Genomic DNA, 26,574 nt, shown 5'->3' with positions numbered 1-26,574 from the left:
CCGAGAACCCCCTGTAACATTTTGTGAACCCCCAGGGGTTCACGAACCCCAGTTTGGGAACCACTGCTCTAGAGCACCTGGCATTGGCCTCTGTCGATAGACAGGATACTGGGCTGGATGGACCTTTGGTCTGACCGAGTATGGCCGTTTTTATGTAATAAATTCTTTAAATGTAAATAGAATTATGCCTGAGTAAATAGTTTGGGAGTTCTTGGAGTTGCAATTTCCTGATGTGTTTAATTTCTTCCTAGAGCTATCGTCTTGAATTTTCATGATTCCATACGTGTGAAACAACTTAATAGAATTTTGTTATCAAATAGCTTAAATGAAATAAATTATTTTGTGTTGTAGAATTGTTGGCAGCCAGTAAATTAATAATTCTGGTAAATAACAATGTGAAAAACTAACTAAAATATATTTTGTCATATTAATAGTAAAAATATTAAATCTCTACCACAAAATGTTACTGATTATCTATATTTGATTAAAAAGTTGCTAAGTTTGATTCTAGTCCTGCATTTGTAACTGTGGCAAACATCACATTAAGGTCAGAACTTTATAGTAGGGACCATATGATTGGTTTGTAACCAGTAACCAATAGCTCAGTGGTTTGAGCATTGGCCTGCTAAACCCAGGGTTGTGAGTTCAATCCTTGAGGTGGCCATTTAGGGATCTGGGGCAAAAATCTGTCTGGGGATTGGTCCTGCTTTGAGCAGGGGGTTAGACTAGATGACCTCCTGAGGTCCCTTCCAACCCCGATATTCTATGATTCTATATGCAATCCTTGTGACTTATATTCAATTAATCTAAAAAGCTTTTATTTCTTTTTTACTTTTGTAGATTGAAAAAGATCGGTTGGATTACAAATTTTGTTCAACAGAAAAATTATCCTAATGAAAAATGGAGAGACGTCCAGAATTCATGTAGTGGAATAACCATAAAGGGAAATGCTATCAGATGAACAAGAAAACATCTTATCTTACAATGGAGAAGTCCTCATTTTTCAGCTGTCAAAAGCAAAATGTGCGGCTGAAAAAACAACAAGATTACATGTCAACAGAATGGCATATGACAGTGGCACTAAGCTGTTTGTTCAAAAATCCTCAGGACTGTTCAGCATGCATGGTGGGAGCTTGAATATTAAAATTGTTCGTTGCAGCTGTACAGCAGACTTCAGAACAGGAATTAATCTCCCCTGTATTTTGATGAGAAAGAAAAAAAACAATAGTGTTTTCAAATACTTTTTATTGTTGCTTCACAGCTCCAACAAATTTGAACAGTGCTTAAATTTTAAATTGGACTATGAATTGAAAAATGATATAAGGTTGCTTAATGGTCCAACAGTATTATGGAGACATGCCAAAAAACTCTTTTATGTCTCTACCAAAACTTGCACAGTGCTAAGTGCTTCTGTTCAGTTTTCTTCCATTGAATGGGCGGATGAGATTGAGAATGAAGGCATCGTAGTATTAGGGACGAGAACTGCTTGTTTGCCAGAAGAAAAAGATGGGCAAACACTTTCATTATCAGATGGAGCCATCTGGGGTAGTGAGTTTGTTGTATATGCAATTGAAAATCAGAAAATATTAACTGGCATCTGTTTTCTGCCTCATGCCTATAGCAGCGTGATATCTTGTGTGCATGTCTGCAGGACTGCTATATCAAGAAGCCAATTCAGAACATCAGTTGTTGCCATCACCCACAAAAAACAGTTGATTTGGTTCCAAGATGGTCTTCCTAAAGGTATCTGCCAGCTTCCATATGAGGAGCCCTGTTCAATACAAGTAGCGACAACAAGCAGAAATGACGTGCTGTATGTTGTGTCATTTGCTTCTGGAAATGTCTGTGCTGTGCAGAGAGACAGCTTTCAGGTATTGTGGTCTTATATAGCTAGAAACAATGGAAGTTTTTAAGGGTTCTGTTTCCTCTCCCCATCTACATTTGTAAGTCAGGTTCCCACAAGAGAGAGATTAGTGTTCACCCTCTGCTCCTCCTTATGTTGTTTCCATTAAAATGACCTAAATACAGTAGGGTACATCTTTCCTAGTGTTGCTCTGTGATATGTCTAAAAAACAACAAGTAAATGATTCAGTTGCTTAATTAAAAAATTGAGACTTGGCCGGTGTCCCTATTCCTATTTCAAAAGTTGTTTAGAATAAGAATTGCCCATATAGCAAGACTCTGTTATGAATGTTTTTACATAATCCATTTTAGAGAACTGAACTGAATTGATATTGACCCCAAATTTAAATTTGCTGCTTGAATTTTACTAACTTTCCCTGACATTTTGGCAACAAAGAAATGCAGCAGGTGAAGCCCATGGACATTTTTTGGCTTTAGTTTTCCTAAATTCATGAGGCAGTGTGAATTATTAGTGTTTTCTTGATATGCTGCCAAAGCTCTGCATAATTTTGCTTTATTTGGAAACTCTTAGTTTGCCTTAAAAGTGCACAAAATACACTTTTTGTTCAGTTTTCTGCATTTAATGGACCTAATTGACATAAACATTTAATTTGATATTTTTGTTTGTAATTTGAGCTTTGAGAGGGAAAATGGAGGGCTCTAAATGCCTGAAGTTACCATCTCCTTAACTGTTCTGTGAATAAGCTAGTTTTCCATACATGGTGCAGAATTTAGCTCTACAACTATCTTAATATTGATGGGAATCACATGACTAAATCACAGGTCTCAATAAATTCTGAAAATTCTTATTGTAAATTGTATTTAAGACTAAACACTCAAAAGTTGCAGTATTTGAAAGACGTTATCTGGAAAAGTGGACTTTTCTTTTAAAGACATTATATGCACTTTACAGATGGGGAAAATTGAGACAGAGAAGATAACTAATTTGTCCAGGGTGACACAGCTAGTCAATGATAGAGCTAGGAACAGAATTTGAGACTTTAGCTCACAGTACCATGGTCCAGCCCCTAGACCAGACGTGGGCAAACTACGGCCCGCGGGCCTGTCCTGCCCGGCCCCTGAGCTCCCAGCCGGGGATCCTAGTCCCCGTCCCTCACAGCCACGCTGCCGCGCGGGCAGCACTCTGGCTTGCCGCTCCCGCTGGGCGGCATGGGGAGCGCAGCTGGCTCTGGCCGGGTGTCGCGGCTGCGAGCTCCTGCTGCTGGTAAGAGGGCAGGGAGCGGGGGATCCTGGGGGGCAGACAGGGAGGAGGGGGTGGTCAGGGGATGGGGAACAGGGAGGGTTGGGAGTGGGAGTCCCAGGGGGCCTGTCAGGGGGCGGGAATGTGGATAGGGGTTGGGAGGGCAGTTAGGGGACCGGGAGCAGGGGGTGTTGGATAGGGGGTTGGGATCCCGGGGGGCAGTTAGGGGCGGGGGATCCTGGGAGGGGCTGGTTAGGGGATGAGGAGCAGAGGGCAGTTGTATAGTGGGGGGGAGTCCTGGGGGGGGGCTGTCAGGGGGCGGGGGTGTGGATAGGAGTCAGGGGACAGGGAGCAGGGGGGTTAGATGGGGGTGGGGGTCTCGGGAGGGGGCGGTCAGTGGACAAGGAGCGGGGGGGTTGATGGTTTGGGGATTCTGAGGGGGGCGGGAAGTGGGAGGGGGCGGATAGGGGGTGGGGGCCAGGTTGTTTGGGGACGCACAGCCTTCCCTACCCGGCCCTCCATACAGTTGCGCAACCCTGATGTGGCCCTCGGGCCAAAAAGTTTGCCCACCCCTGCCCTAGACTAAAAGTACCTGCTTGTGCAAATATAGTAATTGCTCTCTTATGTGCTCTTTTAAAAAGTGAATAATTGTAGGCAAACTGTAACAAAATTGAATCTCAAATACAGATGTCTTAGAAAAAGGTGTATACATTTTTAATATTGCATTTAACTGCAGGTTGCTTCCAGATGGCAAGAAGTGACGTCTGTTCTGGTAGATGACTTTATTGGCACTGGGACTGAACAAATTTTATTGCTTTTTAAGAACGAATCCAATACAGATAATTTAAGTACATTCATTATAACAGATTTGGGAGAGGTCAGCTATGAAGTAAGTTCAGTTTACCTTTTCTTACCCATTCAGTACATGCTAATGAAATTTCATTAACAGAACCTCAATATATTAATAGAAATATTTCTGCAAAGTGAAGCTGTACATATGTTGTCAAATCCCCTTAAATTTGAATTTGAATAAAATGCCTTATGATTTTAATAGTGAGGTTATAACAAACAAGAATCAATTGAAATAACTATCTGACTTGACGTGATAGTCAATAATAGAAGATCTTTGGGGAAATTAAAATAATGCTGCCGAAGAGGCTTCATGTTGATACTTCATATAGCAACACTTGCTACACTGTTTATTTTCTGGTCAACCAAAGACACTTAATTAAGAGCCTGGCGCTTGTTAATTAACCTCTCATAAATTGGTCTTTGCAATATTTACCATTAACCTCTAATTTCATTTGGTAGATAAGATTTTTTTTTTTATTGCACATTATGGTCCTTGTGGCTTTGTAATTTCTCATCATAGGTTCTTCTATAATTGTATGTCAATAAGCTGCACCTTGCTTTCAGCTGGTAGACTAATGTTTTGTTTTCTTTAGAGCAACATCAATTGTAAAGAGGATTTTCCTCCTACGGAAGAACTACAAGAGAATGGTTTTCTTACCATCCAAGCTCTCGAAGCAAGGTTACAGGTTTGCATTCTGTAGCGCTCTCTGTATTTCCTAATATGTAAATTGCTGTTTCTTGTTGTTGTTTTTTTTTAAATTAGAAGTCAAATTCTACTGAGGAAAATAGAAAGGAGCATAAACTCTGGCATGTCAAGGGTAAAAGTGCAATAGGCAGGCCAAAAAAAAAATTTGGAGAGCAAATAGCAAAACACACACACAACAACAACAAATTTAAGTGCATCAGAAACAGCAACCTGCCAAACAATCAATTGGGCTACTAGACAATCAAGATGTTAATTGAGTACTCAAGGAAGACAAGGTCATTGCGGAGGGGCTAAATGAATTTTTTGCATCAATATTCACTGCAGAGGATGTGAAGGAGATTCCCATACCCGAGCCATTCTTTTTATGTGACAAATCTGAGGAACCATCCCAGACTAGAGGCGGTCAATAGAGGTGGTTTTGGAACAAATTGATAAATGGTAATAAGTCACCAGTATTAGATAGTATTCATCCAAGAATTTCAAAGGAACTCAAATATGAAATTGCAGAACTACTAATATGGTATGTAATCGATTGCTTAAATCAGCATCTGTCTCAGATGACTGGAGGATAACTAAAGTAATTCCATTTTTTTAAAAAAAGGCTCCAGAGCCAATCCTGACAATTATAGACTGGTAAGCCTAACTCAGCACCGGGTAAATTGGTTGAAATTATAGTAAAGAATAGAATTATCAGACACATAGATGAACACAATATGTTGGGGAAAAGTCAACATGTCTTTTGTAAACAGAAATCTTGCCTCGTCAATCTATTAGAATTCTTTGAAGGTGTCGTCAAGCCTGTGGACAAGGACGATCTGGTTGATATAGTGTACTTAGTCTTTCAGAAAGTCCCTGACGAGGTTCCTCACCAAAAGCTCTTAAGCAAAATAGGCAGTCATGAGATAAGAGGGAAGGTCCTCTCATGGATCAGTAACTGGTTAAAAGATAGGAAACAAAGGGTAGGAATAAATGGTCAGTGTTCACAATAGAGAGAGGTAAATGGTGAAGTCCCCCAAGAATCTGTACTTGGACCTATGCTATTTAACATATTCTAAATGATCTGGAAAAAAGGGTGGACAGTGAGGTGGCAAAGTTTTGCAGACAATACAAAATTACTCAAGATAGTTAAGTCGAAAGCTGACTGTGAAGAGTTACAAAGGGATCGCACAAGACTGGGTGACAAAATTGCCAATGAAATTCAGTGTTGATAGGTGAAAACCATACAGAATGATAAGCTCTAAATTAGCCTTTACCACTCACAGAAGAGATCTTGGAGTCATCGTGGATAAGTCTCTGAAATCATCTGCTCAATGTGCAGCAGCAGTCAAAAAAGCTAACAGTTTTAGGAACTGCTAGGAAAGGGGTAGATAATGAAACAGTAAATATCATAATGCCACTTTGTAGATCCATGGTATGCCCCCATCTTGAGTACTGCATGCAGTTCTGATCACCCCATTTCAAAAAAGATATATTAGAATTGGAAGAAGTACAGAGAAGGGCAACAAAAATGATTAGGGGTATGGCACAGTTTCTGTACGAGGAGAGATTAAAAAGATGAGGACGGTTCAGTTTAGAAAAGAGATGACTAAGGGGGGATATGAAAGAGGTCTATAAAACCATGAATGCTGTGGAGAAAGTAAATAAGAAAGTGTTATTTACTCCTTCTCATAACACAAGAACTAGGGGTCACCCAATGAAATTAATGGGCAGCAGGTTTAAAACAAACAAAAGGAAGTACTTCCTCACACAACACCCAGTCAGCATAACCCTTACCAGGGGATGTTGTAAAGGCCGAAAGAATAACTGGGCTCAAAAAAGAATGAGATGAGTTCATGTAGAGTAGGTCCATCAATGGCTATTAGCCAAGCTGGTCAGGGATGCAACCCCAAGCTCTTGGTATGCCAAAGTCTCTGATTGCAAGAAGTTGGGACTAGATGACCAGGGATGAATCACTCAATAGTTACTCTGTTCTGTTAATTCCCTCTGAAGCATTTGGCATTAGCCACTGTCAGAAGACAGGATACTGGGCTAGATGGACTGTTGGTCTGACCCCGGTATGACCATTCTTACGTTGTATACCTGTTGTAGAACGTAAGATAAATTTATGCCAAAAAAAGCAGAAAATAATTTCTGCTGTTAATTGTATCATATAGTATGGCGCAGGGAGAAATAAATATGAAATATTCTGGTTTTGCATCAGTGGTGGTCCATATTTCATTACTCTGTTAGCCAAGTAATCTTCATTGTCTTTCCTAACATACCTTACTACAGGTTGGATGTGCGTACCTGAGAGCAGAACTTGAACCTACTAAATTGCAAATGTTCTTGCATCAGAAACAAAACCAGTGGTGTGGAAATATATAAAATTTCTGTGCAATGGGAAAAAAATCACAAATGTTTTCAGAGAATTTACTTGTTTCCAACTTAAATCCAGAAAATAAAGGGATTTGGGAGTAATGTTGAAACTACTCTATCAAAATACCTAAAACCATCACAATGGCCATTATATACACACTGTGTTTAAATACCAACTTAATATTTGAATGGTTACTCTTGTTGCTTGAGATTCTCTTCTGGCAGGGCAGTCGTAGGCGTTGGCAACACTTGCGAGTTACAGCGCTGTAAAGGCTCCCCCAGCGCTGTAACTCACTCCCCGTCCCCACTGGCAAGGCATTTGCAGTGCTGTATCTCCGTGGTTGCAGCGCTGCATGTACTCCACCTCTCCGAGAGGAATAGCGAGTATTGCGCTGCGGTGCCAGTGTGGCCGCCCAATGCTCTGTGAATAGCCTCCAGACTTATTTGGCAGTATCCCACAATGCCTATTCTAGCGGCTCTGGTCATCAGTTCAAAGTCTACTGCCCTGGCCTCAGGTAACCAACCGTGTGACCGACTCTTTACATTCCCCGGGAATTTTAAAAATCCCCTTCCTGTTTGCTCAGCCCGGCGTGGCGTGGAGTGCTATCAGCGAATCTTTCCAGGTGACCATGCCTCCACGTGCCAAGCGAGCCCCAGCATGGAGCAATGGCGAGTTGCTGGACCTCATCAGTGTTTTGGGGGGAGGAAGCTACACAGTCCCAGCTGCGCTCCAGCCGTAGGAATTACGATACCTTCGGGAAGGTATCAAAGGACATGATGGAAAGGGGCCATGACTGGGACGCCCTGCAGTGCAGGATTAAAGTGAAGGAGCTGCGGAGTGCCTACCGCAAAGCGTGCGACGCAAACGGCTGCTCGGGTGCTACCCCCGCAACCTGCCGATTCTACAAAGAGCTGGATGCAATACTTGGGGTTAACCCCACCTCCACTCCGAGCACCACCATGGACACTTCAGAGCTGGTATGGGGGGAAGGAGGAGGAGGAGGAAAACTGGAGTGATGGTGGTGGGCCGGATGGAGAAACCCCGGAATCCCAGGAGCCATGCAGCCAGGAGCTCTTCTCAAGCCAGGAGGAAAGTAGCCAGTCGCAGCGGCCAGTACTTGGTGGAGGACAAAGAGAAGAGCAGGTTCCCGGTAAGCGGGTTTTTTTTTTCGGGAAGGAATTTTTTCGGTGCGGGCTCTTTGGGAGAGGAGGGTTAGGCATGCATTCCTAGATGCGGAATAGTGCATTGATGTGGTTTATCACATCGCGGTAATCGGCCTCGGTAATCTCCTCGAATGTCTCATCCAGAACGTGTGCAATGCTCTTGCGCAGGTTTATCGGGAGAGCCACCGTGGTCCTTGTCCCAGCCAGGCTAACGTGTCCGCGCCACTGTGCCGCAAGGGGCGGGGGGACCATTGCTGCATACAGGCAAGCTGCATATGGGCCAGGGCGGAAGCCGCATTGCAGTACAAGACCCTCCCTTGCTTCCCAGGTCACCCTCAGCAGCAAGATATCGTCCAGGACGAACTCCTGTGGAAAATGTTGGGACAGTGTTCAGTATAGGTGCCCCCTGAAGCTGTTGGCTCTCCCCAAGGCACAGAAACCCAGAGGCCAGTGCAGCCCTGAAACAATCAGTCCCCCTTACTCACCATTTTGAGTATATGTGTGCTCTGTTTCGGACGGGAAAATTATGCTATTGTGTAGACCCTGTGTGTTTTCTACTCCTTAAGGGCAGGGGGAATCATTACTCTGTCTGGTATAAACAATGCTGACTCTGTTAAATGTTGCATTTTGCCTATACAGCTGCATCAACCTTGAGACCTCAGCCGTCCCTCTTATCGCCTGCTCAGAGACTGCAAAGACTCAGGAAGAGACCGCGAAAAAGCAAAGAAGACATGCTGCAAGAAGTGATGCGGCAATCTATTAAAGAGAATGAGAAAGCACAGAACTGGAGGGAGAGAGAAAGCAGGATCCGCCAGGAAAACGCAGCGCACTGGCAGCAAAGCACTGCGCACCGGCAGCAAAGCACTGATAGGCTCATAAGCATCCTGGAGCGCCAAGCAGACGCTATCCAGGAGCTGGTAGCCATGCAGAAAGAGGAGCAGTACCGCAAACGCAAACGTCACCCCGCCCTACAGCCCTTGTCCCAAAACTCTTTCCATTGTGCCCCACTGTCACCTCCAACCTACTTTCCCCAACTTCCATGTTCTTCACGCCACTCGCTGCCTCCAACACCAGTATCTTCACCACCCAGCCCTGAAAACCACGACCCTTACCCTCTGCACTCAACCCCCATCACCATGCAGTATAGCTGTCCTGAAGTGCAGCACTCACTGCACAGCACACCAGACAGGACATACGCGAATCTGTGATTGTACCGTTCCCCACTCCACCGCCTTGTTTCTTGTCAATAAATAATTTTTTTTTCTTTTCAATAAATGGATTCTTTGGCTTTGAAAACATTCCTTATTATTGCATAAAGTAAAAGACTCCTTAGCCCAGGAAATAAACAGGCACTGCAAGTCTGCTTGTCTGCTTAGCAGACACTGATTCCTAAAGATTGGAACTACTGCACTTCACTCCCGTGCAGGGCACCAGAGATCACTGCTGGTTTTCAGCCTCAAATTGCTCCCTCAAGGCATCCCTAAGCCTTGCAGCCCCGCGCTGGGCCCCTGTAATAGCCCTGCTCTCTGGCTGTGCAAATTCAGCCTCCAGGTGTTGAACCTCGGAGGTCCATGCCTGAGTGAAGCTTTCACCCTTCCCTTCACAAATATTGTGGAGGGCACAGCACCACGGATATAACAGCGGGGATGCTGTTTTCGGCCCAGTCCAGCTTCCCATACAGAGATCACCAGCGGGCCTTTAAACGGCCAAAGGCACACTCCACAGTCATTCGGCACCGGCTCAGCCTGTAGTTGAACCGTTCCTTGCTGCTGTCAAGGCTCCCTGTGTAGGGTTTCATGAGCCCCGGCATTAACGGGTAAGCGGGATTTCCAAGGATCACAATGGGCATTTCAACTTCCCTTACCGCGATCTTCCGCTCTGGGAAAAAAGTCCCGGCCTGCATCTTCCTGAACAGCCAAGTGTTCCGAAAGATGCGTGTGTCATGCACCTTTCCGGGCCAGCCTGTGTTAATGTCAATGAAACGCCCACGGTGATCCACAAGCGCCTGGAGAACCATAGAGAAATACCCCTTCCGATTAACGTACTCGGATTCTAGGTGGGGTGGTGCCATAATAGGAATGTGTGTCCCATCTATCGCCTCTCCACAGTTAGGGAACCCCATTTGTGCAAAGCCATCCGCTGTTTCCTGCACGTTACCCAAAGTCATGGTTCTTCTGAGTAGGATGCGATTAATGGCCTTGCAAACTTGCATCAACACGATTCCAACGGTCGACTTTCCCACTCCAAACTGGTTTGCGACCGACCGGTAGCTGTCTGGAGTTGCCAGCTTCCAGATTGCAATAGCCACCCGCTTCTCCACTGACAGGGAAGCTCTCAATTTCGTGTCCTTGCGCTGCAGGGTGGGGGCGAGCTCCTCACACAGTCGCATAAAAGTGGCTTTTCTCATCCGAAAGTTCTGCAGCCACTGCTCGTCATCCCAGACTTCCATGACGATGTGATCCCACCACTCGGTGCTTGTTTCCCGAGCCCAAAAGCGGCGTTCCACGGTGCTGAGCATGTCCGTGAATGCCACAAGCAATTTCGTGTCGTACGCGTTACTCGGCTCGCTAGCATCGTCGGACTCCTCACCCTCACTGTCACTTTGGATCTTAAGGAATAGTTCGACAGCCAAACGTGACGTGCTGGCGAGACTCGTCAGCATACGCCTCAGCAGTTCGGACTCCATTTCCCGCAGACAGATCGCGCTGCACAGAAACCGTTGAAAGATGGCGCCAAAGGTAGACGGAAACAAAGGGATTTCTGGGATGCGAAGCGATGCATCACGGGGCATTGGGACAGGACCCAGAATCCCCCGCACCCACAACCCACGGCGCCAGAATGGGAAAAGGTGCTCTGTGGGATAGCTGCCCATAATGTACCGCTCCCAATAGCGCTGCAGTTGCTGCAAATGTAGCCACGACAGTGCGCTGGGCAGCTGTCAGTGTGGACAGACTGCAGCGCTTTCCCTACTCAGCTGCACGAAGTCAGGTTTAACTCACAGCGCTGTACATCTGCAAGTGTAGCCAAGGCTGTAGGCTCTCTAAACAGTGATGGTTTGCCTTGAGAGAAAGGAGGGCACAGTAGTCTCTTAGGTTTTGCACACGCCTAACAGTCAAGTGATTTGGGTCCTCATTCTGTTTTTCATTCTGACTTGGTCTCTGACCATGGACGAGACACTTAACCTTTTGGTGATATTTTCCCATGTGTCAGGAGCTGATTTGTGGGGTTAGGCTTGCGAAACAAGCAAGCAAAAGTAAAATGCCTAAACAGAATCGACTAAGAAAAATAATGCAAGCACGAGGGGTAATTTTCCAAAGTCCAGAACACATCCAGTTTCTTCAGTTTTATCTCCTCAGCTTTCTGTTGAAAACTTATAGCCACCATCTTATTCCTCTTTCATAAGCTCCAGTAATGTTATGGTGAAGAAAATTTGGTGTGCCTGGAGTACTCAGACTTTCTTGATTTTTTTCCCCCCTCCTTCCCCCCCCCAATTCTTTCAATGTGGCTCTGTGATAGATATGGCTCAGAATCTGTAGAATTATATGATGATCTCATTCTAACAGAAGACTACCTTACTGTTCTTGGTTATTATATGACCCCATCACTGTGGTATGAGTACTTATATGCATGCTTAATTTATGAGAATTATCACAAGTATTTGTTCTACCTGTTAACTTTTCAAGCTAAGATACACTCATGGAGTGGCTCTGTGATCTTCAGAGATTGTAAGGGGTATTTTTAGGTAATTGTTTGCTTATCTGCCCCCAAAGGATCACTTATGTTGTGTTCTGTAGTTTTCTGCTATTATAAGCCCTGCTCAACATATATGAAGCCACTGGTAGAGATAATGAAGCAGTCTGCGCTGTGATTTATTTCTTTTGTTGTATGTGTAGTAGTACTTAGATGCCCTAATCAGGTCAGGACCACATTGTACTCATAATGTGATATAAGCAGTATGTAGATGCAACATATGCTTCATCAACCTTTGATGATGCAGGGCTTTATTTTCCCCATTTCTAGTCTAGGTAGTGGTTTGTGTGAGAGCTGACTACAGAAAAAAATGCTTATAGAAAAATATATTCATAGGGTAATCTTTGCATAAGCCCCAAAAGTAGCCTGGACCCTTGAAGCTTTATAGGTCAGTACCTTCCTGTCTGGCCACTGAAGTTTTATAGGTGCCTCCTTCCTGTCTCTCCTACTTTCTCGAAGGCAATAATTTTTGCTTTGGGCCTCATGGACCTGTTGACTCCTCCCATGTAAGATTCTTTATACTGAAAATTTCCTTTTGAGTGCTTTTTGATCTTCATAGATCTGCAATCTAGATAGAGAACCCTGGGATTGTAAAATTTCCATCCTCCTGCTGATTATTATTTTATATAACTTAATTGGCAACTTTATCTCTTGCTCAAGGGTAGATTTCATCGACAGTCATGAAATGCAACATTTTTTCCAGAAAAGTCCCAGGGCTTCATTTACGCTAGAGGGAAATGACTTATGTGAAACACGCAAGACTGATTCCTATTCAAAAAATTGCTCTCCACTTTCAAATTCTGTGCATCTTAATTTCTTAGATTAGTATTATTGCACAAGTTTTAGAGATCCTACTCTCAACTTAATGGCATTTCATGAGTTTGGATGTAACATGATAACTTTTGAATGCCACATTGATTAATTCCAAAATTTCAGGGAATTTCTACGCCTCAAGGGACAGAACCCTATTAATTTTGCGGGGGGGGGGCTCAGAAAACTGGAAGGGGGAAAATGGAGGACACGTGGAGCCCTTGGAATATGTTTAGCAGAGCCATAGCTTCAAGCACCTCTGCAATTGTCTATAGATCAAATTACAGTAAAAGCTTTATCTGGCATGTTAGGGGTATGGGGCGGGGAGGGGCATGCCGGTTAGTAAAAATTCCAGTTAATTATACTTACCAATGGAATACCAATTTTCAAATAATTATGAAAATGAATAAGGTATAAAATAGTGAGTGTACAGGTACTCACCAATCCAGTAGCAGTACTGCACTGCCGAGTAGTTGGTTTCTTGAAGCACTTAGGTGAATACAGGTAAAGTTTTCTATACAGTAGGGCTATCTTATGACACTACATATCACTATGGACAGCGCATGGCATAGACCCAGATCACAAAAAATATGTTTAACACTAAAACGATTCTGAACATAATTTAATCTTTGATGATTCAGAAGGCACTTCAGGATCTTGCAGTGCCTCAGGGTCATCATGATCAACATCAATTATCATTGTAGATGTAGAAGGTGTAGGAGATTGGGCTGGATCTGTAATGATCCTATGACACACCCTGGAAACTGCTTTTTTGAATAAATCCCTGATACCAGCTTGCTTACTTGTCTTCTGCCTCTTTTGCATATAAACAGAGTGCAGAATGTGCAATTGCATAACCTCCTGGGCAGTATACTAGTCCCAGTTACTAGATTGAAAATCTGTATTGGGAGATATCGGAAATGCCAGTTAATAGAGCTTTCTGACTGATAAAGTGCCGGATAACACAGCTTTTACTGTAGTTGGTTGATAGCACCAATTAGGGATATGTTTGCTGGAAAGTTACTATCTCACCTCTGCCCATTGTCCCAAAACAGTTTGACATGTTGATATCCTAAATGACATATCTCCCAGATAGAAAAAAAAGAAATAATGGTGGGCGAAAAGAGGGGCCCACAGGGACCCTAGCAAGAGGGAAAAATGGGGGGTGGACCCTGGTATGGAGTGGAAGGGGGGAAATGGAGGGAGACTGGGGAATGCAGGTGCACATAGCACCTAGAATGGAGGAGTCAGAGAGTCTTTGGGGGAATGAGAAATGGACACATGGAGCCCTTGGCATGAGGATGGTGAAGGGTTTGCAGTGAGTTCCTGAAATAGAAAGGAATGTGAGGGTACCAAACAGGGAGCTTAGGAGCAAGAGCGGGGCGGTGTGCATGGAGTTCGGCCTGCAGAAACAACTAAGTGAATGAACCCCTACTTTTATATCTTCACACCTTATCCTTTTGAAAAGATAGCTGTGTCCTGAATCTTTTCTAAAATTCTCTTGATGCTCTTCTAGAAAGCAGGACAGAGGTGAAGACCCAGCAAAAAGTTTACTAAACAAATACTTGAATACTGCTGCTTTGTCATGAGGCAGAGCACATTCCAGACTTCTGTGCCAAGGTTTCTGGAGAAAAAACCTAGAAGATGCAAATTAGGGTTCAATAATTTATCATCCTTACAGTTTAAATTAGATTACCAGAGGGTCACACTCTTTATTGCTTCTTCAGGCTGAGCTCCTGCACAGACCATACATTCCTTGCATTCCTCTATTGACTCTCCCGCCTCTGTGTGCTCCCTGACCCTTCATTCTTCCTCCACACCATTCTTACTCATTTTATTCCTGTCCCGGAGATAAGTGCATTCAGGATGTCATCAAACTCTAATGGGACGATGGGCAGAGCTGAGATTCAGCAAGAAGGCTGAATAGCTGCCATCAACTGTTTTTTTTTTTTTTTGACCTATAGACGATTAAAGAGGTGGTTGAAGCAGCTAAGTCTACTAACTAGATGCAAGGGACTTAATGGGTCCTTTGCTTCCCCTTCTCTTCTCTCCCCTCGTTCTGGTTTTCACCAAAATAATAGATGTCTGCCAATTTCTGCCTAGAACACTCCAGGCAATTTTGAAATTGATCAGATGGGGGCATTCAGAAGTTAGCATTTCTCTGTATTTAACATGATATCAAGTTAAGTGTAAGGTCTTTGTTCAGCCAATAATCCCTACCAACATAGGTAAAAAGAACTTTCTATTTAGATAGGAAAAGAGAATCCGGAAAAGATGACTAACTATTTGTGTGGGTCTGTGATTTTTTTTGAGGATCCAGAAGACTATCTTAAAGCCAAGATACTTAAAAAAAAAAAAGTGCCTAATGTTAGGCACTTAAGTTTGTTTTGTCAACAAAGTGGCCTGATTTTCAAAACATGAATTTCAGTGCCTAACTTGAGGCACCCTATTTTTTAAAATCTTGACTTAAATGTCTAGAGTGGAATGTAAAGCTGAAAGGCCCTAAGACACTTCCACTTATACTTTGCTGACTTAAGTCTAATCACCATCCTTTTTATACCCCACAGGCTGGTTACACTTCTGTTCGGGAACTACAGCAGCATTTACGGCTCAAGGAGAAGGTTCTTTTTGAATCTTGCTGCGCATTAATAGATCTTGTCCAAGAACGAGAGCATATCCTACCAACTGCAGAAGAGGTAAAATAGATTGTGTTGTCATGGTTTCTATATTTTTTTGTCAAAATGAAATATGATCTATTTTAAGTGGAGATGGGTATATAGTAGAAAACTGACTTTTCAGTTGTGGTTTGAAAAGGTGACAGACTTAAGGAAACTGACTCTTTAATATATTGCCCTAGATATGCGGCATATTCAATTAACTTGTACTGGAGCATCTCTATTTTAGGGCATCTCAAGCCTCACTTTTCAGTCAAGGTCTAGCTAATTAATAGTTTTAGGTACCAAAAGCTATTAAGAAATTAAGAGGGCAATAGTGCAAGACAACTTTTGATCACATAACCCTGTTCAAGCCAGTTATGTGACTGTCCAGGGTTGTTGTAATATATAATCAGTTTCACAATGGAAGGATGAATTTTGAGTTTCTTAATGCATATGAGGAGTTCATGGCAAAGCACAGTTAGATAAACACATCTTACATTTATTGTAGAGGATAGAATTAGTTTCTGTAGATTTCCATTAATACTTCAGGTATAACACACTCCAGGTAAGTTTCTGTTTTGTCCTCATGACCAGCTGAATACTTTTTGGTAATCAGGAAAGTAAAAACATTTAAGTACTGCAGTAAAAGAATTATACTGTATGCACTTCAGTTATTTAAACAGATATATTTTTCTGTAAGGAAGGTCTTGTTTCGCTCTGGGATGATACAGAAAATCTTCATCCTCTTGATAAAAAGATGACATTGACATCTGAGGTCCCAGAATATCTCATAGAGAAATTATGGCAACGTGTGGTGGATGACAGTTTGGTAATTGGAGTAAAAATAACAGAATCACCTAACTTGTAAGTAAATACGTTCTAATAACTTAGTCTATAAGTTGGATCCTGCAGTTACAAAGTTGAAGGTGACTGCAAAGTTAAAAATTTGACTTGTGACTTTCTGTGCTTTAGAAATCTATATTTTATGTTATAATCCAGGGGTGGCCAGGGATTACTTACCCTTTAGGCCGCATATGACAATTTTCAGAAGTTCAAGAACCGGGACGCGCCTGCTGGGGCTCAAGGCTTCAGTCCTGCAGGGTGGGAGGGTCTCGGAACTTCAGCCCTGCAGGGAGGGCGATCTTGGGGCTTCAGCTGTGTGGGAGACGTTTGCCCAGACTCAGGATTTCAGCCCCGTTCCTGCTGAAGACCCCTAGCCCTGGCAGGCATACCCCGTGGGGCTGAAGCCCCAAGACCCTCCTCCCCATTGGGCAAAAGCCAAAGGTGATACATGGAAGGAGACATGTAGGGTCCCCTGATTTTTGCCAGAGTTTGCTGGCCCTGCTCAGTCACATGGTGGCGCCAGGCCCACTCCCTGCACGGCAGTTGCTGGAGCTGGCAAGCTGGGAGCTATAGACATAGGGAGAGGCAGCGGCAAACAGCTGGGAGCTGCAGGGAGAGCCACTGCTTTTGCTGCTGCCTCTCCCTGAAGAGCTAACATCTGGAAGCTGCAGGGAGGGGCCGCTGAGAGTAAGGGGGGAAGCATGTCTGGGGGGGGGGGGGGGGGGGGGGGGGGGGGGGGGGGGGAATGAAACTTTAGATTGTGCCCCTCCACTAGAAGGCACCAGTTGTCTCTGGCAGAACCTCTGGTCCCACCACCCTGCCGCAGGGCAGAAGCCCTGATCTCCCCCCGAGTAGATGGAGAATAGGGAGGGGAGGAGGGGATGTAGGGAGCTCCACAAGCCGCACTTTAACTGTAAAAGAGCCATGGTTTAGCAACCCCATTATAAGCTTAAATTTTCACTGTACCCTTACTGCTGCCTTAGCATAGTTCCTTCAATAAATCTAAAAATGTTTTTCTATTTCCATTCTTGGCAAGAGTCCATGTCATCTTAAGAGAAAAGTACAGTAGAAAACATTGCAGACTTTTTATTGACCCTAACGTTTGTAACATCTGGCCATGTGACGTGCATCCAGATACTCCAGTGTTAGTCTTCTAAATTGAATTATGTTACAGTTTGGTGTGAAGTCAAATAAAAATTTGGCAATCCCACATGATTTAAATCAAGTATAAATAAATTTGTAGCGCTTCCTGTATGTATGTATAAATAAATTAAATAAAACTAACTTTCTTTAAAATGGCTTGTTTATTCTGTTATGTATCTTGATTTTCATAGTTAGTTGAACATTTTCCATCCCTAGAGGGTGTTCACTAATATCACTTACACTCTAGAAAAATATAATTAGCAAGTACAGGCGAGTCTCATCTTACACGGGGGTTCCGTTCCAAGGTTAGCGAGTAAAGCGAAAACCGCGTATAGTCAAAATTACATTGAGTTGAATGGAGGGCGGAATCGCCCGCACTACAGGTACAGTATTAAAATTGTTATTTTTCTCTTTTTTTTGTTTTTGCCGACCGCGTAAAGCTGAAATCGCGTATGTTAAATGCGCGTAAGATGCGACAGACCTGTATTTAATTTGAAAACTTGATTTAAAGTAAATACTTGAAACTCATGAACTTGACACAGGAACATATATTGCTTGTTAGAGACAGCGCTCTCACCTTTTGACCTATGTATATTCCCACAAGCAATGTAGTAGAAGTTGGAAAAGTTACGCTTTAGGAGGGTGCCATTGAAAATCTGTCCCATGACTGTGAGTGAACTGACCCGCTAAGCCCTTTAGCCACTGTGCCTGAGCTATAGGTATGGTCTCTCTCAACTGCCAGATTGCTATAGCTATTTAAAAAAAACTTGACTTAACCTCTTCCCCCAGTGGCTCTTAGAGATGATCTTCACTTTTAAAGTTTTAATTTTTAGCTCTGATGGTAGTAATTTTGTATTTAACATAGTAATTGTTTTTAATGGGACCACAGAATATTTAACTAGTGATGCCTATGCCTAAAAACATTTCCCCTTCCTTTTGAGCAAAATTGCAATGTTGTATTGTAGCATAAGATGTTACCTCACTGCAAAGAAAACTGTGAAACATGAGTCTTTTAAACCTGACTCATAGCTTGAAGCTTAGTTGACTGACAAAATGAAATTAACAAAAACATTGTTTCAAGTCATTTAAGGGCCCTTGTGAGAGAACAGTACATAGTAATATTAAAGTGAATAGAGCTTTTCACAAATTTCACACAGCACTGTATTATATCTATTAAGTCAAATAGTGTAGTAATTTAGAATCTTAATTTGAAATTCACACGCTATTTGAACAAAACTGCATAGAAGTTTCTAAAATTAAGTATGGAGTAGCAGAAGGGCCCTATCCTTCACTTGAAGAATTAACATCACATTTCAAACAGATTTTAAAGAAGGAAAGAATGTTGCTGTTCTGTATGTTAGGTATCCTTGTACTGCATTATAAGTAAATATACTTTTTAAAACAAAATTTAAAAATAAACTTAAAACTTTAATCATTTATCTACACAAACTTGTGACTGGGATTTTCAGTGACATCTAAGAGAATTAAGCACAGAGATCCTATTAACTTCCAATGGGAATTTGACACCTAGTTCCTGTAGGCTCCTCTGAAAATCCCAGCCTGTGTTTTTGAAACCTAACACCATGCATACTGTGTTGGGTAAAGTATATGCTAATATATAACTTCAAAGTTCTAACCAGACACCTTTGCACTATCACATGAATTAGTCTGAAAGTATGTTAAAGATTTTTGATCAATTCATCTGTTCTTTGGTAATTCGGCTGACAGCATAAAATCTTGAATCTCCAAGACGTTAAAGCACTAAATGTCAGTACACATCTTTGCAAAGCTTTGATTATATTTGTCTGACTATAAAATGTGAACTTGAAGTACAATAATGTTGTATGGGTTTTACAGGTCACTGAATGATGTTAGCTTATCCCTGGTAATGGAGCATGACTTCACTTCAGTTTCTCCAGTTATTGAGTGTCAGAGTAAAATAGTTAAACTGAATAAGACTTTCTCAGCATTGTCTATCTCCTCATGCCAAATGGAACCACAACCAAAAAGGATAAAATTGGACTTCCATAGCGAGAATGATCTGAAAAAAGAGTACCCTCGAAGACCTTCTAAAATTCCATCAGATGGGGCAAAGACATTTGTTGCTGTTACCCGCCTTTCACCGCTGCTGGCTTTCCGAGATATATGTTGTATGATACTACTGCATGCTAAGAGGAGAAAATATCAAGATGGCAACCTGCAGGAAAGCAGACAGCTGACTTTACTATGTGGGAAAATTTCATTATGCCTGGAAGATATTTCAAGTGGAAAATATTCCGTAAACTTGCTAAGAAATGATAGTCATTGTACAGGTAAATATGTAATGCATTGACTTGTTCACATTAGTCAGAAGAGCTGGTTAATTTAATATCCTCATCTTTGTTTTCAAGCCATAATCTCATTTTTTCATGTTGTGATCATTTTTATCAAAATATGTATAATTTCATTACAAAGTCTGTCATGAATTAGAAACCTACTGAGACAGAAAACAGTAGGAAAAATGTGTTCTCAATGTGGAAAAATGTTAAGTGAGTTGCTCCCAGGTTCTGTACTAGGTTTAGTGTTTAAATGTATTTATTGATCTTAAAAAGGTGAAGAGCAGTGCACAATTTGGAGGCAACATAAAATTTAGATTCTTTATTTAGAAAAGACTGAGAGGAACTTCAAAGGGACCTAACAAAACTAAGTCAGTTGGCACTCTGATGGCGGATGATGAATGGAAGGTAATGTATCCTGGAAAGAATAATTTGAACTTCATATAACTAGAGCTGGTTGAGAGATTTCTGGTTTGAGAATTTTTGACACTTTGAAATTTGGTTGTGTTCCATATTGGAACACAACAAAATTTTTCAAAACTTCTTGTGACCTGAAAATTCTGAAAAACTGTCATTTCAGAAATGCTGACATGTGGTGTTTCCAAAATAAAATGTGCTCTCCCATCCAACTGCTGTTGCATGAAATTGAGATTGTTGTCAGTTTCACTCAGCAGCTGCCTGGCTCCCAGACCTGCTCAGGGTGTACTGTGCTGGGGCAGCCCTGCCATGGAAAGTGTCCCAAAGCTGCAAACCCTGGGAGCTCATTCCAGGCTCCCAGCTCCATGACAGAGAACATTGGAAGTCCTGAGAGCCCTGGCTTCAGCCAAGATTCTCCAGTCTGCCAGGTTCCCTGCCATGGCACCGGGAGCAGAGCCCCAATTAATCCCTCCACAGCAGGGAGCCTGGAAACCCTGAGAAGTGCCCAGGGCTTTCAGGCTACCGGCAGGAATCCTGGGAACCCTGACATAGTGGGGCTGCTCTGGAGCCACGGACCCTGGGATTCATGATCTGCATGGCACAGCTCCCCAGAAGCTAACCAGGTGAGCAGGCAGGGAACCAGGCAACTGTCTGTGATTTGGCAAATACTCATCAAAAGGTTGTTGAAGTTGACTCACTTTCACAAGAAATTTCAGGTTTGGCAAACCAGTGTATACAGTTTTATCTGAAATTTTCTTACCAGCTCTGCCTAAACTTTGCTGGGATCAAAATAACCGTAATCTGCTTTTCTGTTCAATGCACATGGGTGATCAAAAAGCAAACAATGTTTAGGATATCCGTTTTACATATAATGGGGTTATCCCATTATAAATCAATGCCTTCTCCCTGGATAATGCATTCAATTCTGGTCATTTTCTCGCAAAAAAAGATGTAGCAGAAATAGAAGATGCCCAGAGACAAGTGACATCTCTTTAGGCATGGAAAGACTTCTACATGAGTAGAAACTGAAAAGGCTGAGATATTTTTTTTTAATTTAGAGGAATTAAATAAGGGGATGATGAGATAGGAAAGAGGTATACAAAGAGAGAATGATATAAAGAAGGTAATTTGGGATCTCCAGTTTATTCTTGTTTAATAGAGGAACAAGGGGCACCAATTTTAAAATTCATTCTTCAAGAGGAGCTGACAAACAAGTTTATATGGCAAATCTTAGAGCTTGCTCTGAGAAGGAGAGGGGGAGCAAAATGTCTTTAAAGGTACAGTCTCTGCTGCTTATCTCCTCTAAATATGAGATATTTAACTTTCATATAAACAATTGTATAACAAAATATTTTTCCTGAGATAACTAGCTAAAAATTTTGAGATTACCTCATACAGATGACACTGAAACAATTGAAAAAACTCCTGTTCAGAAATGCAGCCATACATAAAACCATTTTAGAATCAGACCTCCCTCTCTAGTGATACAGTTATCTCTCCTCCCTCTCTCAATCAGCTGCAGGGAATCCGGAATTCTCTGTCCTCTCTGAAGGCAAAGCCAGGGAAGAGGAGACTCTTTAGGAGCTGCTGTATCAATGGCCAAGGTCCACCAATCATATTAATATCACAGTAGGCTATTGATAAGTCTCTTGGCAAACCAATGTTTTTCCCTACAACTCTCTAATATCCAGGAGGCCCGTTGTCAACTGACCTGGATGCTTGCTAAGAACCCCAGTAAGAAGGTGGTGGGAAGGGAATTCCCTCGGGAGGGCTGGATGCTTTGGTAGACTTGTGAGGTGAAGTAGAATCCAAGAGTGACAGTTGTGATGTAAGATCAAGCAAGAGGGACATACCATTGCTAGGTAAGCAAGGTAGATATCATTCGTGACCATAGAAACATTGAAATTTCCCAGTTCCAGCTTTCTTGAAATAGCAGTAAAAAGGAGATATTGAAATTAAGGATGAAATCTGAAAGAAAAACACATTTTGATCAGTGTTTGTTAACTAGTAAAATATTTAAATACTTAGATTTAATACCCTTTCATATTTTTTCTCTTACAGGCATCATGGAAGATATATTTGCTATTCTTGCAATATCTCTCAAATTCTCCTTTCAGATAGTCTCATCTGACTGCACACTGACTCCAGTGAACATGTGGCTACTGTCACAAATGGAGTGTATGCCAATCAAGGAATGCCCTGAAAATATGTTTTGTCATAAATTAGGAAGTCTGCATGGCACTATCTTTAACTGGAATCTACAAACTCCATTTGAAGGAACTTTAACATTGTTTTGCAGGTAATAGTAGTTGGAAAGCTTAGGGAATACCAAGACCTATGTGATGGGTTCCCTCTGGGGTGCCACCTGGAGCTGGGGTACCACTGAGCCCCCTGATCCACCAGCCTGGGCTCCCTCACACTGTACTGTTGTGACAAGCTGCAAAGCCCTCCAGCCTGCACTTTCACCAGCATTCATACAGGTACGGACACACCCAGCTGCAGTTACACGCAGGCTCTCTAACCACCAGATTCCCAGCCTGGGACCCCAGAGCAGTACCATCCTGCCCTGGTCAAATCTGGCCAGTATAAGGGTTTAATACCCGGTCCACCTCTCCCTCAGTGTGACAAGAACAATGCACACTTGTAGTAACCAAGCGAGAGAGTTTTCCCCAAGCACTCCTGTCAAAGCTCACTGATATAGATTAAAACAAAACAAGTTAATAAACTACAAAAAATAGATTTTAAGTGATTTATAAGGGATAGCAAACAGATCAAAGCAGATTATCTACCAAAGAAACAAAAAACACAAACTAAGCTTAGTATACTAGATAGATTGGATATGAATTAGCAGATTCTCACCATAAAAGATGATACAAGCAGGCTGCAGATTCTTAAGGGGCAAGTTGCACTTGCTTCACAGCTTGGAATGCCCAGGTGTTTCATTCGCAGGCTAGAAATCCTTTTAGCCTGGGTCCAGCACTTCCCCCAGTTCAGTCTTTGTTCCTCAGGTGTTTCCAGGTGTAGTCTTGTGTGGGGACTGAAGAAGACCAGATGATGTCACTTCCTGCCTTATATAGCTTTTGCATATGGAGGGAACCCTTTGTTCCAAAGCTTGGTTCCCAGCCCATTCTGTGGAAAAATACTGACATTCCAAGATGGAGTCCAGCATCGTGGGGCCTGGTCACATGTCCTTGTAGAGTCATAGCAGCCATCACTCATAGGCTGTCTAACGTTCTCAGGACAGCTCACCAGGTGGGAGATAAGCTTCTCCTAAGGCCTATTGTTTTCTCTAATGGCTCATTGCTCTGAATAGGCCCTTCCCAACCAGCTATCTAGACTGAAAGCATCTTATCTAGTGGGCGTTACCCAGGTGTAAGTACATTTGAAATACAGATACATAGTATTAACTTCAGATACAAAAATGATACATGCATACATACAATGATACATATGATTTTAAGAAATCATATTCAGCGAATCATAAGTTTTCCAATGGCACCTCACATGGCTTATCTTGCATAAAATACATCAGAATTATGCTATGATCATATAGCAATATCACTATGAAGAATATGGGGTGCAATGTCACATCCTCCATAACTTGAGTTTGAGGCAGAATATCATTTTTTCATTGTAATTATTTTGTCATAGTGTAATAAGCATAGCATAGCAGTGACAGCCATTTAGAACTGTTTTTAAATTACCATCCTATGCCTATTAGTAGATCTGATTGGATTGCCTTTTGCAATCATTTGTGCTCTGCCCAGACACCTGGACATAAAATCAAAGTATATACAGGACTAATGCTATTTAATATGTCAAAATATACAGTTCCATGAACGTGCAATAATGTATGTTCAGCAACTTTAAGGGTTGTCTTTGCTTACTACCCTTGGAAAATAACGCATGTCTCTGAGTCAGATCTCTGGCTATATTCCCTTGGCACTAGAAGTTGGAATCTTCTCACTGCTAACCATAGATCTTCAGCGAACGGATGAAGCTTAGCCGTTTGCAAGCCTTCCTGGAGGCTTTCTTATATGCAAACTTCATGAGGCAGTTTGGAGAGTGAAAATATCTGCAACTCTCATGAGTTCCCTACTTTTTTCAGCTTATAGCAGTTCAGTTTGAATTGCAAGACTGTCAATTCAGGAAAATCCTGAATTTCACTAAAAGGTAGTAATATAACTTTTATGTAAATAAAACTAAATTTGCCCCTATCCTTAACACTGTGATTAAAAATAAGAAATCTACAAATGCTCATCTGATCATTAACCATTTTTTCACTTAATAACACCTCAAAGTGACTTTTAATTCAATATTCTGTATGCAGTGCTGATTAATTCCTGTCCTCAAATTCTAAAACGATAGTATAAGTCTTTGTCTGAATAGTCACGATTGCCCCTTCGTTATTTTTTTTCAGTGTGGATCAGTTGAACTAGCATGTATCCATGTTTGGATCTTACCTGTTTGAGAAATGGGTAGGCCACAGAACTTCTTCCATCAGGCCAAGTACTATGTTAATAATAGCAGTATTATTTGGCTTAGTAGCCTACGCAGTATGCTAGATACTTCTCAAACATGAAATATGGTACATTCCCTGCCCTGAAGAATTCAGTCTAAAAGGCAGAGTAAAGAGAGGGTATTACTGATGTGCCTTTATAACTATAGTGGGTTCAGTTTTCGCTCAAAGTAGGGATTAGCCTCTTTGTTTCAAATGAAGAATACAGTGTATCATCACCAAATTTAAAGAACATTATTTGAGTAAAAATTGACTCATCTGAGGAACTCTGAATGAATCCGCTAGTGAAAACTGATTCAATATCAGTCTTTTTAAGAAACTGTCTCTCACCATTGTTTTTATCGATTTTGCTAACAAACCACTGGCTAGTTATCCTTCAAACTTCCCATGTAATTAATTCATTGAAAACTAGTGCCAAGTGTACATTTGAGGAATTCTGGTTATATCTCTAATCAGAGTTATTAACTTCACTGTATCACTTTGCCCTTATACTTATAATTAACTCTCATTCTAATACCCATTCCCTCTGTAAACTCTTTACTATACTTTAATGTCCACACAAAACACATTGTAACTTCCTTCTGGCTCAGCATATAAGGAAACACACTAACTCAACACATTAATCTCCTTCACATTATAGGCACCCCCTTAATTACAGTCCAATACTTCTCCCAGAAACAGATGATACACAGCACTCTTAACTGTGGGTATATATGTCAGCACTGAATATTTGCTGATGTTGCACAAGTCTGCTTAGCATTAATTCTTTAGCTATACAGTAGTTGGCATAAGCTCCAAAGGGAAGATTTTGCTTGTCTTTCCACCTGCAGGAAATATAACTTAAAAGATTTACACAATAAGATGTCTAGGTAATTTCCCCAGTCAGTTTAAAGTAGCTTCATTGTACAGTTCCACTAATGAATTTTGAAAGAATTGTATCCTTGTGTTGATGATTGTTTTATTTTGCAGAAATCAAACTGTCTTGTTCCAGTGCCTTCATAGCCTCCTTGGAGTTCTCCCACCAACCTGCAAAGTACAACCCCTGAGGTTAGAAAGCAAGGACATCCTTACTGACCAGTTTGCACTAGCTTTGGAAAAGGAAATGGTCACCCTTCGGAGTTCTTTCTCCTCTGCAGTAAGTGAAGTTGAAAACAACTTGACATTGAGCTGTGAGGCAGGCAAGAAAATGAGCAAGGTTACAGTGTCATCTTTGTCTGACAAAAAGGAAGCAGTGCGGCAGTTCAGAGAGGAGCTTCAAAACGAACAGAAGCAAAGTGCATTGGGTATGAACCGAACAGTGAGCGGTGCCCTTTACAGACAAATTACTTTGGAAATTACTGAGGCTCAACTGTGTTCTGATACGATTGCATGGAGACTGAACATTTCATAATGACTCCTCTCAAAATTTATTTTGAATACAATTTTATTTAAATGACACTATCAAGCACTATATATATTTTGTTTTTACTTTCTATATGTAACTCCTTTTTAGAAGATGTAGAATAAAACTTTTTTCTACCGGTGTTGTCACTACTGTTTGATACATATTTTCCTTTTTTGAAAGTACTTAGTATTAATATAGCTTTTCACTTTGTAAATCATAAATTGCTATAAATAAATACCTATATTTTGGCTGATGAAGCATAGCCAGTTTGACACTAATGGAACATTAAAGATGGACCTCTAGGACAGCTAGATAGCAAGTACTTTTTACAGTTTTAAATAAAGCCTGTAAGATGTCTGTTGTAGACATTGACAATACTTAGATTTGTATTGATTTAAAACTGAATCTTAAGGTTAGGATTTACAAGAATCTAAAGGAGTTAAGCACCCAGTTTCCACTGAATTTCAATAGGGCTTGGGCACCTAATTCCCTTAGACTTGTAAAATAAATTGTATAGACTTCCTCTTTGGAGAGGTGAATCAAAAGTGGTATCCAT

General features: G+C 41.7%; 1 protein-coding gene across 1 annotated transcript in view; it reads left to right on the top strand.

The window, feature by feature from the left end:
- LOC113406149 (Fanconi anemia group B protein-like) overlaps positions 1-26,150 on the top strand; it is a 35,350-nt gene extending 9,200 nt beyond the window's left edge. The window contains exons 2-9 of the mRNA XM_026649108.1: positions 841-1,871; positions 3,840-3,992; positions 4,549-4,641; positions 15,308-15,436; positions 16,098-16,261; positions 19,241-19,695; positions 22,177-22,414; positions 25,604-26,150. Of these exons, the coding sequence (XP_026504893.1) occupies positions 948-1,871; positions 3,840-3,992; positions 4,549-4,641; positions 15,308-15,436; positions 16,098-16,261; positions 19,241-19,695; positions 22,177-22,414; positions 25,604-26,024 (2,577 nt within the window). The 5' untranslated portion in view covers positions 841-947 and the 3' untranslated portion in view covers positions 26,025-26,150. The remainder of the gene's footprint in view (positions 1-840; positions 1,872-3,839; positions 3,993-4,548; positions 4,642-15,307; positions 15,437-16,097; positions 16,262-19,240; positions 19,696-22,176; positions 22,415-25,603) is intronic.
- Positions 26,151-26,574: the final 424 nt, after the last annotated feature.

This window comes from Terrapene carolina, unplaced genomic scaffold (assembly GCF_002925995.2).
Source record: "Terrapene carolina triunguis isolate 2854851 unplaced genomic scaffold, T_m_triunguis-2.0 Scaffold23, whole genome shotgun sequence".
Lineage (NCBI taxonomy): Eukaryota > Metazoa > Chordata > Testudines > Emydidae > Terrapene > Terrapene triunguis.
The sequence above is the reverse complement of the archived record's forward strand: the minus strand, read 5'-3'. Positions and strand labels throughout refer to the sequence as shown.